At 43.9% G+C, this 16,151-nt stretch overlaps 1 protein-coding gene across 3 annotated transcripts in view; it reads left to right on the forward strand.

Annotated features, from left to right (window-relative positions):
• LOC102306338 (transcription factor COE3) overlaps window positions 1-16,151 on the forward strand; it is a 143,703-nt gene that overhangs the window by 7,282 nt on the left and 120,270 nt on the right. For all 3 annotated transcript variants that reach the window (XM_005937061.3, XM_014338339.2, XM_005937063.3), the window contains exons 2-4: window positions 10,342-10,498; window positions 12,870-12,933; window positions 15,608-15,663. In XM_005937061.3, coding sequence (XP_005937123.1) covers window positions 10,342-10,498; window positions 12,870-12,933; window positions 15,608-15,663 — 277 coding nt within the window. The remainder of the gene's footprint in view (window positions 1-10,341; window positions 10,499-12,869; window positions 12,934-15,607; window positions 15,664-16,151) is intronic.

The raw sequence follows: 16,151 nt of genomic DNA on the forward strand, positions 1-16,151 counted from the left end.
TGTGTGTGTGTGTGTGTGTGTCTATATGACAGAAGTGTTCACAGATGAACTCCTGACCACAGTCTCACAGCAGTCCGTCATTTCTAACCATCCACTTTCGTGCTCCATCATCCAGCTCAGGAGATTGTCCCAAAGATGGGGCACGCTCCGGACAGGTCTGATTTATCACAGGGCTGATTTACGTTCAGGTACACCAGGAAATTCATATTTTCTGCTTTTAAAGCAAACAAATCTGCATATTTCAGGCTTATTTTAGCACCAGACACTGATTTTTATAAAGTATAGAAGTGTTTTTGGGATGTGTACTGTCTGTAGTAAACCTCCCACAGACTGAACCCCGTGTTGTTTCACCGAGTGTTTCAGTCTTATTCCGTCTGCGTCTGATGCAGGATCACCGTCACAGTCCAACACATCTGAGCTTTAAACTTTAAGTCTGGGAGGAAAACCATTTTTTAAGGAGGTTTCCATCAAGGGCGACTCATCAGTTTAGGTTTGAGCGTACCTGACAATAAATAACAAGGAAGAATGTGCAAAAACATCATCGTTATGCTACGATGATTTTTTTTTTATGTTATGATTTCACAGTTTGGTGGGACGGTTATCACAGGAAAGACTGAAAAACTCGACCCAGGTCTTTGAGTCTCGTCCAAACCTTAACCTCAGTTATTTGTCAGATCCGCTGTTTCTTAAACAAACTTTGGGAAGTTTCTAATGAGCGACAACTTTTAAACAGTCATTTCTAGAAACTCTGTAGAAGCTGTAACGATGAGGGGGGAGATTTTTCTCACGCTGTTGGCAGGTGTGTGTTTATAATGTGTGTGTGTTGGAGCTTCAGGTGAACAGATTTCCCTCGACCCTCCCTGAGAGGAGGAAACGGGAAGAAAAAAGAGCGAGCAGAGTGAGCGATCCGGTCCTCCACGCCCCGTCTTCGTCCTCTGGGGTGATCAGGGCGAGTGGAGGGGGAGGCGGGTGGCGGGTGAATAAACGTCGACATGGGGATTTCCCTCTTTGGCGTCATCCGTCATCAGTTCAATCATGGAGCGTTTGGCGTTCTGCTCGGCGGTCCCCCGTGGTGGGCGGATTGGTACTCGGAGACGGGCTGTGGCGTCTGGCAGTGATGGATTCTCGCGCTGAGAGACTCTTTTATCAGAGAGTCGTAACTCTCAGCGGCGACCGCAGATGATGAAGAGGTCAGCCGAGGCCTGCGCTCGCACACCTTTTTCTCTGTAAGGCTTTACTCTCTGAGTCTGGCGAGGAAAAATGCATTTCCTCCTCCTTCTCCTCACTTAAGTTAAACTCTGAACACCTTAAAAAACAGCCGCCGCTGTCTGTAAATCCTGCCCAGCACGCCGTCCTCCTGGAAGTGCAGTGGTAGAAACAAACGCCGACACTCTGCTGAATGTCAGCCGCCACGGGCAGCTCGGCTAATCACGGGAGGCGAGAAAGACAGGAAAAAAAGCTGCAAACAATTAACCCGAGAGGAGCAGGTGACCACGCTAATGGGCTCGGCCTGTGTGTGTGTGTGACAGGGTAAAGGATGTGTTTGGGAGGAAACAGCTGACTTCAGGAAACGTGCAGCTGTGTTAGCTCAGCTCTCATCCATCCTCAGCAGGGGAGGTAAAATATTAAAGCATCACAAGAAGACGTCTCTCTTCATAAACCCAAAGCCAAACTGAACTCTTGGAAGCGGCTTCTTGACCACAAAAGCTCAGATTTACAGAGCCCCGAAGGCACCGCGCAGACCAGAGTCGATGAATAAATGAACCGTTTCTTTCCCCCAGAGGAACTGGAGGAATGCACCTGAACGCAGCACGCATGACGTGGTCCAGAGAGCAGTGAAATCTACATGTGGACCTAAAAGTTCTGATTTTCAGACCAAAAATCCTGAAATGATGAAATATCTGCACATCTCATACTTCACTGTATTTGGAGCCGATTTATGAGCGGGTCTCGTAACCCGACTGGTGCTCGGCTTTGTACGAACCCGCGCACGTCCAGGTTATAAAATTAAGTTTTACTCTCTGAAAGATCCAAACGGCCAAAATGTAAATTGTCTGATAACTCGGAAATCAACAGTTTTGCATTTTTCTTATTTAAAAACTGGAACCCTGAACGCACCAGTGAGGACAAACATGAAAAGTTTTGTTTAAATCGATTACTTTCGGGGTTCAAAATTTCAAGTTTATCTGTTTTTTCTTTCTGTTAGTTTTCCATACATACGTGAATTAAACTGGAATAATTACACCAAAGTTCAGACAAAGTTTTTAAGCAGTTTGTTTAACAAATCCCTTCTAAAAGAACCTGTTTCATACTGTATGCACACAAATATCCTTTTGTTGTCATTTGTGAATTGCCTTAAAATGATAAATAGAGGAGCTCCTGGTAATCAGATTACCTTGGTCAACCAGGAATACTTAGAAATTCTTAACCTTGAATGCGCAGCACCAACTGGATTAACAGATGATGCTTTTATCCACCAAACTCCATTTAAAAAAAAGAGCTGTTTAACTTTTCGTGTAACACTCTCAGTGCGTGTGTGTGTGTTGGTTTGACGTTGTAAGGTAAATGTTAATGATTTGGTTGTCGACCGGTTGGTGATTTTAATCCTGTTTGTGTTTTTTCTTTTTATTCGTGCTAATCGAAGGTGAAACTGCAGAACAAACAGCTGCAGGTCGGATTTTGACGTCCGTGAAATCTCGTCTGCTTTTACACTTAGATGCATTTTCACACATTGAACACCTCACAGAATGCACTAATTAGCACGCGTACTCCTCTCACACACACACACACACTTGGTCAGAAGTGTGTGTGCAGAAGCCCCTCAGCTTAAAGACTAATTTGTTGGTAATTGCAGCATGACAGGAGCAGCCATTCCAGCATCGAGCCACCGTTTCCCCGAGCCAGTCGCCCTAATTAGGAATGACACACACTATTAAGGTGCATAAATGGAAATCAGTCAGCGGGCGTTTCCTCCCTGACGGCGCCCGCCACCGCCGTCGAACCCACAGCAGACCGTCACTGCACCAGAAACCACCCACAGTGCATTTCTCACGGCGTCATCATTCTTAAACTGAGAGGAAGAGTAGGTGGAGTTCACGTTCAGTAATCTGATTACTTTTAAATTATCATTACTCTGTGCAAAGTATAAAAAAACAAGTTGCACAATTGATGTAAAATAGGTGGTTTTTACCATGGAGTTTGGTGGTGGAGCTGAGATCGATGAATATCTGTCCAGCTTTGTCAAAGTTACACAAACTCACAGAGTTGCACGGGTGGCTCAACTCACAGTGATTTATTTTAGTGTGTTGTTAAATTCTCGCTCTTTGCTCTACCCTCACCGTACGCTCCACAGCGACGCTCCACAGCTAGGACAGCAGCTCATTGACTCCGTGTGCTCCTTCAGCTCTTTGCTCCAGCAGATGGGCTGAAACTGTATTTAGCGTGTGCAGACTGCATTTTATAGGCAGTCTAACAACTTAGGTAACATTAGAGCAACACAAAACTTGCACATGCATGTATTCCAATTATTCAGTCGTGCAGATTATGGGAATTTTCTGGGATAAACGGCAAAACAGGAGGCGGCCCGGAGATGGTTTTAAAATACAGGAGAAACACAGGAAGTATGGGAGAGCTGGCAGGTCTGCAGATTTCTGTTTTATGAATCGCAGCTTCAGATGTGTGAAACGATGAATTTCCTCTTGGTGCTGAGACGTAACATAGCTGCTCCGATAAACGAGAAATGTAAACTTAGTTATAAAATCTAAAGTTAAAATATTTAATATCTACATGCACGGGACTGTGTGGTCACTGTACGTCCACAATATATCATTTGAAGTGTCGTACTGATCTGAGTGTTTTGACACTGTTTGCTTTCCATACATACCTGTGTTTACTCAGAATAATTAAACCTGAGGATCGGGAGGGGAGGGGGCGTTTGAAGATATGCTCTCAGCGCAGAGCTCGCTTTGCTCTGATGCTTTCAAACTGAATTTTTGTCCACACGAAGACGGACACGTGCGATCGCGCTCAGACGACCTGCTGGCCATCTCCTCGCCGCTTTTCAGCCTCGACTCATTAGTTCATATTACACGGCTAATAAGAGCTAACCGAACAGGTGTGTGTGTCTGTGTGTGTGAGAGAAACAAAACACACACGTCTGATTGGGTAAATGTATTCATGGGTAATTGTGCAACCTGCATAAATCAGCACACACACACACGCGCACACACACAGAGCAGTGCACAGGAACAATATGTGCATATTTTAACAAGCCGAACTCAATATCCACAGCAATTAGAGAGGAGCTGCTGCGTGTGTGTGTGTGTGTTTCTGCTAATTACATTCATTCTGGGCGGCTGCACAGGATGAGATTTCTGTATGTTCAACAGTAACGTGCTGAAAGAAGAAGGTAACCAAACAATCTGTTTTCTGACCTCACACCTCTGAAGATGCACCTCACCTGCCCGTTTGAGGAGGCCGACGCCGCGTCGTTGTTAAAACTTCACGTGCGCGTGTGGGGGTGTGTGTTTGCGTCCCTGCCTGCTGTTTGACAGCAGACCGTGCTCCTGGTGAAAGCAGAACCCTTGAATTGAAAACGAGCTCATCAGGATAAAATGATGTGTCTGTGATAAGTGTAGATTTGTGTAGCGAGATTACCTGAATGATGATTCAGCTAGCTGCTGTCGATGCTACCTGTAACAGCTCCCCTCTACATGTTACTGATGAGCGCGTCCTCGGGTTCCCATCAGCCTCGGCTGCTCTCCGTTTTTACCTGTGATCAGCTAATGTGCTAAACAGGAAGTAGGAGCCGGGTCGCAGTTTGGATTCAGAGCTGACAGAAGTTACTGCTGCTCCTGCTGTGATGAGATTACCGTTCAGTGTGTGTGTGTGTGTGTGTGTGTCCTGTCAGGATGTGTTTGCTGTGAGTTTGTTTCCAACTGAATCAGATTTAAACATCCACCGTTTATTTGATTAACATGCTGGCAGCCAGACAGACTGTGTGCATGTGTGCGTGCGCGCTGTACGGCTCATTAGGCCTGTGTGATGTGTGTGTGTGTATTTATATGTAAGTGTGTGAGGCAGCAGGCCACACTGGTTAAAGACTCAAACAGCGGTCACACTCCATCTCCTGTTTGATTAATGTCATGGTGTGTGTGTGTGTGAGATTTATTTTCCAGCTTGTGGAGGATTCGCAGTACCCGGTCTGATCATGAAAGCGTGGCTCTGAGGGGCCCGGTGGTCCTGCATCCAGAGCTATGTTTAAACAAATACACAAAAAACTCATGAAGACAAAACAAACGGAGGGACACAAAGTGTGTGTAAAGAGAAAGAAAACCTGTACAAAATGTGCAAAATAAAAAGAAGCAGATATAAAATTACTGAAGGACACACACACCTACAGCCAGGGTGTGTGTGATGGCTGCATGTCAGGTGTAAATGTGCCTCATGGTGGCAGCACAGTTTGTGTCTCCTGCTCACTTTAAGGTTGATTTATTCTGCTTTTCCTTCTTTACATATATGTCGTAATCTCCAGTTCCAGGGTGGATGTTCAGATTACATGGTGACAGATTCAGAAGTCATAGAGCGGTCAGACTAAACACCCCATCTCTAATATGGTCATCTCAGGCACAGAAGCCCTGCCTACCTGATCTTCAAATCTTGTGTTTATGAGGAGCTAAAAAATGATCAATGGCACAAGTGCCAAAACCTGCAGTTCCTCTAACGTCCACCAGAGGCTCCAGCAGTGAGTCAGTCCCCACAGACTCCCATGTTAAAGTTTTACAGCCTGATACACAAACTGTCTGGTCTCTACAGTGAGAATTTAAACTCACCTGTTTAAATGGTATGATGGCTTAAAATGTGCGTTATTAGGAGCATGGCCTCTTTGACTGACAGGTGGATAGTGACACAGGTAGCTGTAGCTGCTAGCTGTCTGCTAGCTTCACCTGAACTGGACCTCTGGACCGGGCTCTTACTGCATCTGACTAATACTATGGCTGCTGTAAGGCTACTGTACTAAAAGGGCGATTAGCAGGTATCTGAGTCTGTGAATCTCCCATATCATCTGTGGAAAAGTTATAACTTCATGGTGGCAGCTCAAACTTTAGCTCTGTGGCTTTAAAATGAAACTAGTCAGTTGGGTCACAGGTCGAGCTTTTATATAAATTCTGCATTAGAGTCAAATATAAGATTAATAAGGACAGTTCGGTATTTAACATAATTACCTGTAAATGAAAGGCGGTGACTGAATTTGAAAGGAAGTTGCGCAGATTTGCAGAAGTTTGGATGAGAGGCGAGTTTCGGCGGTGCTTGAATCCCAGAGAAGGAGAGACGGAGGTTTAACTCAGCCACCGTGAGCGTGGATATGAACTGACTGCTCCCTGCACCGGCTGTCTTGCTCAGTAATTGTTTGCAGAGCGCTCAACACGACTCCTGCTGACCTTTAATTTCAGACTTTGCAGTGGAAACGTGCAGATCGGCGGCCCTCATTTGCCTCGTCGTGTTTGTTCTCTCTGTGTGTGTGTGTGTGTGTGTGTGTTTATTTATTTATTTTTCTCCTCTCTGCCTGTTGGCGTGTGATTTACACTCCGGGCATGTTCGAGCGAGCTGTGTGCCATCGATACTGTTTTTATTACACCTTGTGCCAAGTGCTAACAGCCGGATACGGGCGGCGCTGACGAGTGGATGCAGCCGCAATTAGCATAATTGAAATAATAATGCTAACGAGCCTTCTGAGTGGAGGCAGAGCAGAGAGGAGAGGGTGGCGATCGGCTGCGTGGACGGGCCGCTGCAGATCATTGTGTGTAATTGGGATAATGGGCTGGTTTAGTGGTGGAAGCGATGCTTTTGATGGCGTTCGGGATGAAACAGGTGCCAAATTCACCAAGCCGCTTGTCTCGGTGTTTGTTTGCTTTAAAATCCACATTTATGTCAGCTTCACAGCGATATTAAACACCAGCAGGTCTGCAGGCTTTGGGTTTTATGACTCCAAAAATGTGCTTTTATTTAAGTTATATCTGAGAAAAGTGTGCAAACGCCCCAACGACTGAAGTGATTCGGGCCTCATCTTGGTGCGTGATCGCACAGGACGCCTGTGTTCAGAAACGGACTCGATACCAGGCTCTGTTTTAATGTTGTGGCTCATCAGTGTATGTTTAATTTACCCTGTCATTTGAAGTCAGAGGTAACCTGTCCGTAGACCATCACTTTCCATCACTGATGAACTTCTGGAGTTCATCCAGGTCCAGATCAAGGAACATGTTGCTGTGAGAGGGGCAAACGTTTCAGATGTAACTCCATAAAATATCACAAACTGATCCAGATCCAAGAGTGGAGGAAATCTCTACCCTTATTCTATCAGGTTTTCAGAGATCACAGCAACCAGGAGACAGAAAAATGAACTATTGACATTAAGCCCATTAACACCAAAGGCATCAAAAGTGCTTTTACTGAGAGTTTAACAAACCTTTGAATTCGGCCCTTTGCCTTGTTGGCTGCTGGTCTGTTGGAGACTCTGTCCCTCAGTGATTGTTGCAGTTTGACTGTTTGTGAGCACGATTACTCTAAAAGCTTTGGTTTGCATGGGAATGACTTGGAGCTGCTGCTCCATGCTGAAAGGAGATATCGGAAGTAGTTAGGGAACGAGGCCCTGGGACAGACCCAAGACTTGCTGGAGGGATCATTTCATCCCCATCCGGTACCAACAGATCGCTGCCCCTCCTGTGCCTGGTTTTGTTAGAGTTTTCTTCCTGTTAATAGGAAGTTTTTACTTCCCACTGTCGCCAAGTGCTGCTCAAAGTGGGTCGTTTGATATTTGGGGTCTTTACCTTATAATACAAAGCGCTTTGAGGTGACTGTTATGGTGATTCGGTGCCTTATAAATAAAATTGAAGTGGATTTAATTTATTCTCTCCTGGCTGGGAAAGCCTGCTGGGGAAAGAGGGTTTCTGTGCTTTGGCTTCTGCCTCCATGACCTGGAGACCAGACTTCACAAGTGAATGTCCACTGAAATACAAGCAATCGGTACTATTATCAGGAACTTGGGGTCCAGGAAATTAAATCAGACTCAGTTTTCTCCATCTTCATGTGAAAACTGACAGATAATCGGTTTTGTTTACTGACTCGTATCAAACACGGAGCCTGTTTGTGGGCTTTCGATGCTGTTTTATTGTTGAAAGATTTATTTTTTTCACTGTGTTTCCAGCGTAGCTCCTGTCAGGTGTATGAAAATAGAAACATGGATAAAAACAGATGCTTGTGGAGTTTTTTCCTTCTCTCGGGATCTCATTGAAAATATCTGTCGGTGAACGTGTTGAAGACTTGCTCGCTGTGATTCCTCTCGGTGTTATTTTTACTTTAACACTGTTGTGTTTTCTGACACTCAGCTGCTCTTATTCCCACCGAGCCCCCCTTAAAACCTGACCGACACACACCTGAGCTGCTCCTCCTCCTCCTGGAGTTTCTCTGCAGACTCTTCACTCGGCCAAACGCTGCGAGTTGGAGGAATTAGCTTTCAACAAACTGGCCTACAAATGAGGCATTAAGCATTGGTAATGGGGGTGCAGAAAGGTCATGGCTGTATTAATCTGCCGTCTGGGGAATACACCCGTGAGCCGGGAAGCTCGGAGACCGAGAGAGAGCACGGGCGAGCTTCCAAAAACAAACCCTGAGCATGAATAAATATTTATCTGTGCCCCGGCGATCATATTGATCATAAAGCGTTTTAGGAAACAAAACGAGCAGGAAAATGAGATTGATGTAAAAATATTCAGCTGCTGTTTGGAGCGTCTCCCCCTCGGACACATCGCGCTTCTGTGGGCTGAGAGCAGAGGTCTGTTCCTGCTGGAGCATTGATTTTATTTCAGGATCAACAAGGATTTTTTTTTCCATACCAAAATAAAATCAGCCGCTGACACTGTTGATGTTTTTGCAGCTTTCACACTCAGTTAAAGGCTTCCTCAGATTCTGGAGTTTGGAAATCAAAAGCAGGGTGACCTCTGACCCCCAGCCGGTGGTTGTTTACATTATGATAATCAGCATTAGAAGCAATACTCTCGGTAATGATTTCATTTCTGCCTCCCTTTTTATTGAAATGTAACAAAAAAATAATTTAACATAAAAATTTATTTGTTCTTTTGTTCTTTAGAGTTTAATTTGCTGCCTTTAAACTCATTTATTTAACCTCTTCCTGCAGCAGCAGTTTGTCATGTGACTTTGCATCTCTTTATTTAATGTTAATGAAAGCAGAGGAGACGCCACATCACAATATCTGTAAAAGCAAAGATTAATTATAACCTTGTGAAGGCCAGAAAACTCACATCACCCTATTTTTTATTTATTTATGTGTCCGGGTTTATTTGTAAAACCTTCTAAATCTAAATAATAAAACGGCAATGCATACCACAGCGTCTGTGATTGGTCCGCTTTGTGGTAACGTTGCGTGTATGACACTGTGTGATGATCAGCACAAAGACATGGTCGCTGATGTCGTATCAGGCGTGTCGTTCCCAGTCAAAGCATCTCCTGCGTTGGATTAATGTTTTTTGTTTTCCCCCAAAAACTCCTGAGTGATCGTTCTCGCTGTCTTTCACAGCGACTAATCTAAACCACGCAGCAGCACATTAATGACTAACCTCACACTGATCATGTCTCGTGTTTTCTTGGCTTTAGTTTGGTCCATTTTTGGCATCTTCTTCCTGTCATATGATGGCGTTTGTCCCTGACCAATAGTTTAACCGTCATCCTTCGTCTTCACTGTGCTAATGTGTTCATATTACACTAACTATAGCTCTGTAGCTAGCCACCAGGTTTCTCACCATTAACCATCACTGCTGTACATTTTAGTTCTTTAGAAATACTTTGGACAGATTACGGTATATCGTCATACATGGAAGCTAGCTAGCTAACTGCTTACTAACCTCCAACTGCTAAGTTGACATATAGGACATGGTAGTAAACACATGAAACCGGTTACCTTGACATCCGGATCTTGGATTGTCCACTAGTGACAAACCGCCACCTTCAAAGGGAAGCACTCTGATTACAGAAGAAAGAACCAGTTGTAAACCATTAATGTTGTTTTCAGTAACTGAAGCCACTTGCCCAATGTTCACACATGATTATGTCCACTCTGAAGATTTGGAATTCATTTCATTTAATTCTTCTGTTGTTGAGCTTTTATTAACTCCAAGTCGAAAATGATCATCCCACTTTTAAGGTGCCCACCACAGCAACACGGGCCTATAAATCAATAATCAATTCACTGTGCTCCGTGTGCGAGTTCCAGATTAGTGTGTGTGATCCTGTTGAGTTGGAAGGTAACGTTTTCTTTCTCTGTTTCAGTGGGGTTGGTTTAGCCCGAGCTCACTTTGAGAAGCAGCCTCCATCCAACTTGAGGAAGTCCAACTTCTTCCACTTCGTGCTGGCGCTGTACGACCGTCAGGGTCAGCCGGTGGAGATCGAGAGGACTTCCTACGTGGACTTTGTGGAGAAAGACAAGGTGAAAAGATTTTTTATTTCTTCAAGAGTCTTCTTCAGATTTTAGGTGTTTTTTTTTTTTTAATTTACATCTTTGAGAGGAAAAGAAGAGGTCAGGTTTTTAGGCTTAAAATTCTAAAATACCAGGAAAAGATCTAATTTGTAGTAAATGTTCCTACCTTTCATACATCAGAGGCCCATGTCAGGTAATGTCCCCTTAATTCTTAATCTTAAGCAAAGCTCTTATAGAGAAAAAATGAAGGAAGAGAACAAAGGATGAAAACAAATCTAACAGGACTATAAAATAAAGCAGGAAACATGTTAATGATTAACAGTAAATAACAAGAGCCCAGTGCATGTGGTCAGAGCAAGACTTACAGGGAACGATTTTAAAGTAACACAGAAAGCGGTCCAGAGGTATTTTGAATTTTGAATCAGGTATTGTTTTATGTTTTATTTTGAAGGTTTAACTCTGAAAACTGCCATGGTACTTTTTTGTAGTCAGACGTGACCATATTTGGACGAGAGGGTAGAGCTAAGTTAGCAGCTAAGGCTAGCTAGCTTAGTTAGCAAGCTTCATTCATAGCTTCACACTCAGAAACAGATACCTGCTAATCAGTATCATCCAGATAAAATCTTACAATTTCTCTAAAACTGGAACTCAGGCTTCTTGGACAGTCTGTTAGTACAATTAAACGCACAGCATCATTTAAAGTTCGACATTTTAACATGCGAGTCCGTGGAGACTGGCCTTCTGCGGAAGCCTCTAGAGGACACTAGGGGAACTGCATCTTTTGGCATTTTCATTAGTTTTATTTTTTGATTTTTAACATTTAAATTACACCCATTGAGCTGGTGATCCAAATCTGTGATGTCTGTGTTTTCTGATCTCATGCTGCCCTGTCAGCTGGATACAGAAAACCTCAGTTTTAATGTGACTGTTGGGTTTAATGAGCCCCAGTAACAACAATGAAATCCTGCTTATGTGGAACTTCATCTGTAAGACGGGTCCCATGTTGAAAGAGAATGTTTTGGCAGTTAAAATGAAGTGTAAATATCCAAAAATACACAAGTTTGGATCTGTTGTTGACAATATACAGAAAGTACATGAGAATCGCTTCCGCTGCTAATAACACTGGTGATAATCATAATAACATCCCGACAGGTTTGTGGGTGTTTGTTCTTTGATCGGCTGCCAGCTGGCACCATATTCTCCTCTCTACCCACTCGCTCACCTCACCTCTGCTTTGACCTCGAGTCTCTCGCCCTGATACCCCCCCCCAACACAAACACACTGGGACTGAGCCAACACTCCCGGGCACAGTTGGCACCGAGTGGCCGACCAACGCAGGCTGAAAGGAGGGAGAGCGAGGAGGGGAGGCAGGATAAAAAAGGGGAGTAAAGGTTGAAAGAGAGAAGAGAAGAAAAAGATAGGAGGAAAGGTCAAGACAGAAAGGAAAGGAGAAAAGAGGCGGATGGATGGAGAATAAAGGATGTTTTTAACTACAGAGGCACAGATTACCTGACAGTTAAATGCATGTTTAGGCGTAATTAGAAATAAAACCCTAAACTTTTCCTTCGCACAGGTAAGAAAGTGATCAGAGCTGTGGAGGTCAGGTATGGCATCACCTGTCCTGCCGACGAGACCTCCAAAAACATTTCAGAGTAAATTTCAAAATAAAAGCTTAAACTCAAATCTGTTATTTTCCTCATAAAACAGTGATGCTTGGATGCAAATGATGGGTGTGAAATGCATTCTGGGACGTGTCCTGATAACACAGAGCATGAACGTCTTCTAATCTGACTTTATTGGAGCTTTGTGTTCGTTTCAGAGGAGCATAGGGATCAGAGAGGTCAAAGGTTACAGGGAGTGTCATTCAGCTGCTAGCTTAAATTAATTTCAGCTTATTGTTTTTTGTGTGTCGTTTGGTTTTGATTTGCTTGGAGTCTTTTGCTTTTAGTATTTGGTGTGTTGCACTTGACCAAGTGTGTAAACACCTTTAACTGAGAGATTCTGGTTAGACTGTGGTTTGGTGGCGGTGCAGACTCTTTTTTTTTTTTAACTTTTACATTGCTCTTCCTTACTCTTTGACAGGAGCAGAAAACATGAATAGCAGGCTAATATGATACCTAACAGCTCTAATATTTGGGAAAAGGACCATGGGTCCTCTGGACCAGCTTTTGTTGACAACTTGTCATGTTTCACAGCTCGGTGAGCTCAGCAGAGGCGTCCTTTTAGTGGCTTTTACTTCAACACATCATCAATCATCATCTGCTTTTCTTAGGATTTCTAAATAACCTTTCTGTAATACTTGTTTTTGTGACAGGTATTACATGTCAAATGCACAGTCAGGATGGCGTTGTTTAACGTGTACTTTGTGTTTTTGTGACAGGAGTACAACGGCGAGAAGACCAACAATGGAATCCACTACAGGCTACAGCTCCTCTACAGCAACGGTGAGCCGAGTGTGTGAATATGCCACTGATCTGGAATCAGAGGTGGAAGTCTGTATAAAGAAAAAGGGTTGAAAATGCTTTCTGTAAGCTGTAAACATCCTGCTAGCGAGTCATTTTTGAAGGTAGAAAAAGAAAAAAATTACAACTTTTTCCTCACAGATTTACTGTCAGAGTTTTTCCGTTGCCTCCTCCTGTTAACTGAACCCTGAAGAAGATTTTCCTGTTTTTGTTTAGTCCGTTTGTAGCTCCTGACTCTGAACCAGGGCTTCTTCATTAGGACTGGTTTCCAGTTGCACTAAACCAGTTTGCAGAAAACTGCAGTGTCTCTTTGTTTCGGGTCCAGGTGTCTCTTGTGTTGGATGAGGCTCTGGTTTTTTTCTCCTTTATTTTTCTGAACAGACGAAGTTTTTAAACCCTCTCGGTGTAACTGCAGCTCACAGGCTCCTGGTATCCCAGACTACTGATATCTATTCAGAATAGAATCGCTCTCAGGCCGACTCAGATTTCAGTGTGAACACTAAGTTTAGCATCAGGACTTCACAGTAACCCAATCCACACAGCAGACTAATTAATGACTAACTTCGTGTTTTGGATGGATCAGAGGTTCTTTGGCTGAAGTTTGGTCTATTTTAGCATTTTACGTCAGTGCTGTTTAGTTTTAAAGCAAAAGTCCAAAGTTATATCAGAGCAATAGAGTTTAGTTTAAAGAAATCCTTCAGTCAGATTAGGTTGTACCATCTGTAGAAGGGACTAGCTAGCTCACTTCCTGTTAATGTCTAACTTTGCTAAACCTTGTACATCCTGTTTTTCAAAAAGCCACATATTGATCAGTTTATTGGAGCTGAAAGAATTTGGAGTTTGATTTTAGGAGTGTTTGAAGCAGGAAAGAGTTAATGAAATCAGACCAGAGGCAGAGAGGATGGTTACAGAGGTGGTAGAGACAAAGACAAGAAGTAAAAAACAGCAGGAACAAACGGGTTTAATAAATCCCTCTTCTGATTCATCGTTCTTTGTAACATTTACGTAGGCAGAAGGCTGTCACGTACTTACGGTAAGCGTGACGGCGACGAAATTCAGTAGATCTAGTGCAAGTGAGACAATCATGTTGCAGAAAGAAGCGTCTGCCTTTCGCAGCATGTAAAAAAGCTACAACGAAAGCACTGATGATGCAATCTGAGGTCAAAGCATAATGGAAATAATGCCAATATTTCTGCTAATTCTCAATGTTCGTGATGAGTAATGAAGGCAGATGTGAAGCAGCCCGCTCTGCCAGCATGCTGCAGGTTGTTTAGGTCCAAGTCCAAAAACCCATCAATAATATGTTCCTTACACTGGAGACACATTTGCATGTGCTGTGCTCTTAAAGAATGACTGACAGCATGAAATTAAAGCCGAAGTGAGACGTTTTTAAATGCTGCTGCTGCTGCAGGTCAGCCGAGTCTTTGTTCAGGCTGCATTTTAGATTTGCAGTATTGATTGATGAAGTCGAGTTAATGATCGCTCTTTCCCACAGGTGAAACTGTCTGTGTTGGTTTGCGGTTGAACTTTTCCTGGATGATTTAGAGTTTAGAATTAGCAGAGATGGAATTTATATTAAAGGTCACCTCACCGGAGTTAGAGTTTAACTCAGCTGTGCACTTTTAAGACTGCGAGGCTGGAAAAACTTTTTCATTATCAGCACGCGGAGCGGCGGACATCTGGAATATCTGAGCTCTGTTTTGTCCATCGGTTGGTGGTGGTGGTGGTGTGGTGTGGTGTGGGGGAAGTGGAGGGATCTTTTGCTGATTCAAAACACACAGCTCGCCTTTGTGCTGGCACGAGTCCAGAGCTGCAGGAGGAGGGCGGCCGTAATGCTCTCAGACCCCCGCAGAAACGCCAGATAAAGTGGGACATAAAAGAGCGTTTTCTTCCAAAGGGGGATAAATCACTCTAATATGAGTCGGCGTCGTCGGATTAGCATCTTACAGAGGTAATTGACCTCATCTGCAAGCGGGACGGATAGCCGCCATTTAGGCTGCAGACTGCTCAGCGCTCAGCCGCAGAGCGAGGAGTGAATCATGTCAATTAGAAAGCAGAGGAAGCTGCGAGCAAACGGCCCGCAAAGCAAGAAGTAGAGGGAAAAAAAGCTCAAACGCACAATACAATTAGAGCTGCTCCGCCGCTAACAGGTGTTCCTTGCAATTTACTTCCTCCACCCCATGTCGTGTTTGTGTCACATTTACGCCCGGATGCATGGCTAATAAAAGACAAGCAGCTCTGATTGATATTTAATTTGTCGGAGAATGAGGATTCCTTGTTATCCTTGAGGAAAAAGGCGGCGGGGGGGCCGGAGAAGGCGGCCTGGCCCATAAATAATAAACAGCTCTGGAGCAGCGCCGCTGTTTGTTTTTGCTGAGGGGTGTGAGCGACGCCGGGGCGAGACGACAAGAGCGCTAGAAAACACAAATACACAACCAGGACATGAATCGGAACAGAATTCATTTACAGCACGTTATCAGGAATCAGATCCTTTGTTGGGGGGCGGATTAGCATAAGAGGCAAACGCGGGCATGTTGATGACAGTAATTTATATCTGAACTCTGTGTGTGTGTGTGTGTGTGTGTGTGTGTGTGTGTGTGTGTGTGTGTGTGTGTGTGTGTGTGTGTGCTCATGCTTCTCTCTGTGTGTTTTTCAGGCATCAGGACAGAACAGGATCTCTACGTCCGGCTCATAGACTCCATGACCAAACAGGTGAGATAGCGCACGCACACCTGAGCTCTGATTCACTCATAGTGTTTACATCAGAGTGAGTTTGTTTTACACACCTTCACATGTCACAGCGGCGTGTTTTAAATGTCACACAGCGTGTTTCTGCACAATGACGTGCAGCCTCGAAACTGCCTGGATCGAGCCCCAAAGCCCAGATTAGTTTGACTGAAATAAATCACAACTGGGAAATATTTTAGTGGGCTTGAATAGTCTTACAAACATCAAGCAAACAGTTGCATTGGAGTTTTAGAGTCGCTCTATTTCCTGGTAGTTTACGGTGAGCAGAAGAAACGTCTCGTGAACACGACTCAAAATACAATCTTTCAGAGTCGTTTGATATTTTTCGGGAAACCATCTTAACCAATCAGAGCCTGTCTTCTGGCTGTTTCTAAATATTACCTATAGAAGGTTGGTAACCCTTGTGTTGTCCTCGGTTCAAAAATGGTCCCTAGGTGAATGGCAGACAAGTA

The sequence above is a fragment of the Haplochromis burtoni genome, unplaced genomic scaffold (assembly GCF_018398535.1).
Source record: "Haplochromis burtoni strain Fernald_Lab_line unplaced genomic scaffold, NCSU_Asbu1 Contig_217, whole genome shotgun sequence".
NCBI lineage: Eukaryota > Metazoa > Chordata > Actinopteri > Cichliformes > Cichlidae > Haplochromis > Haplochromis burtoni.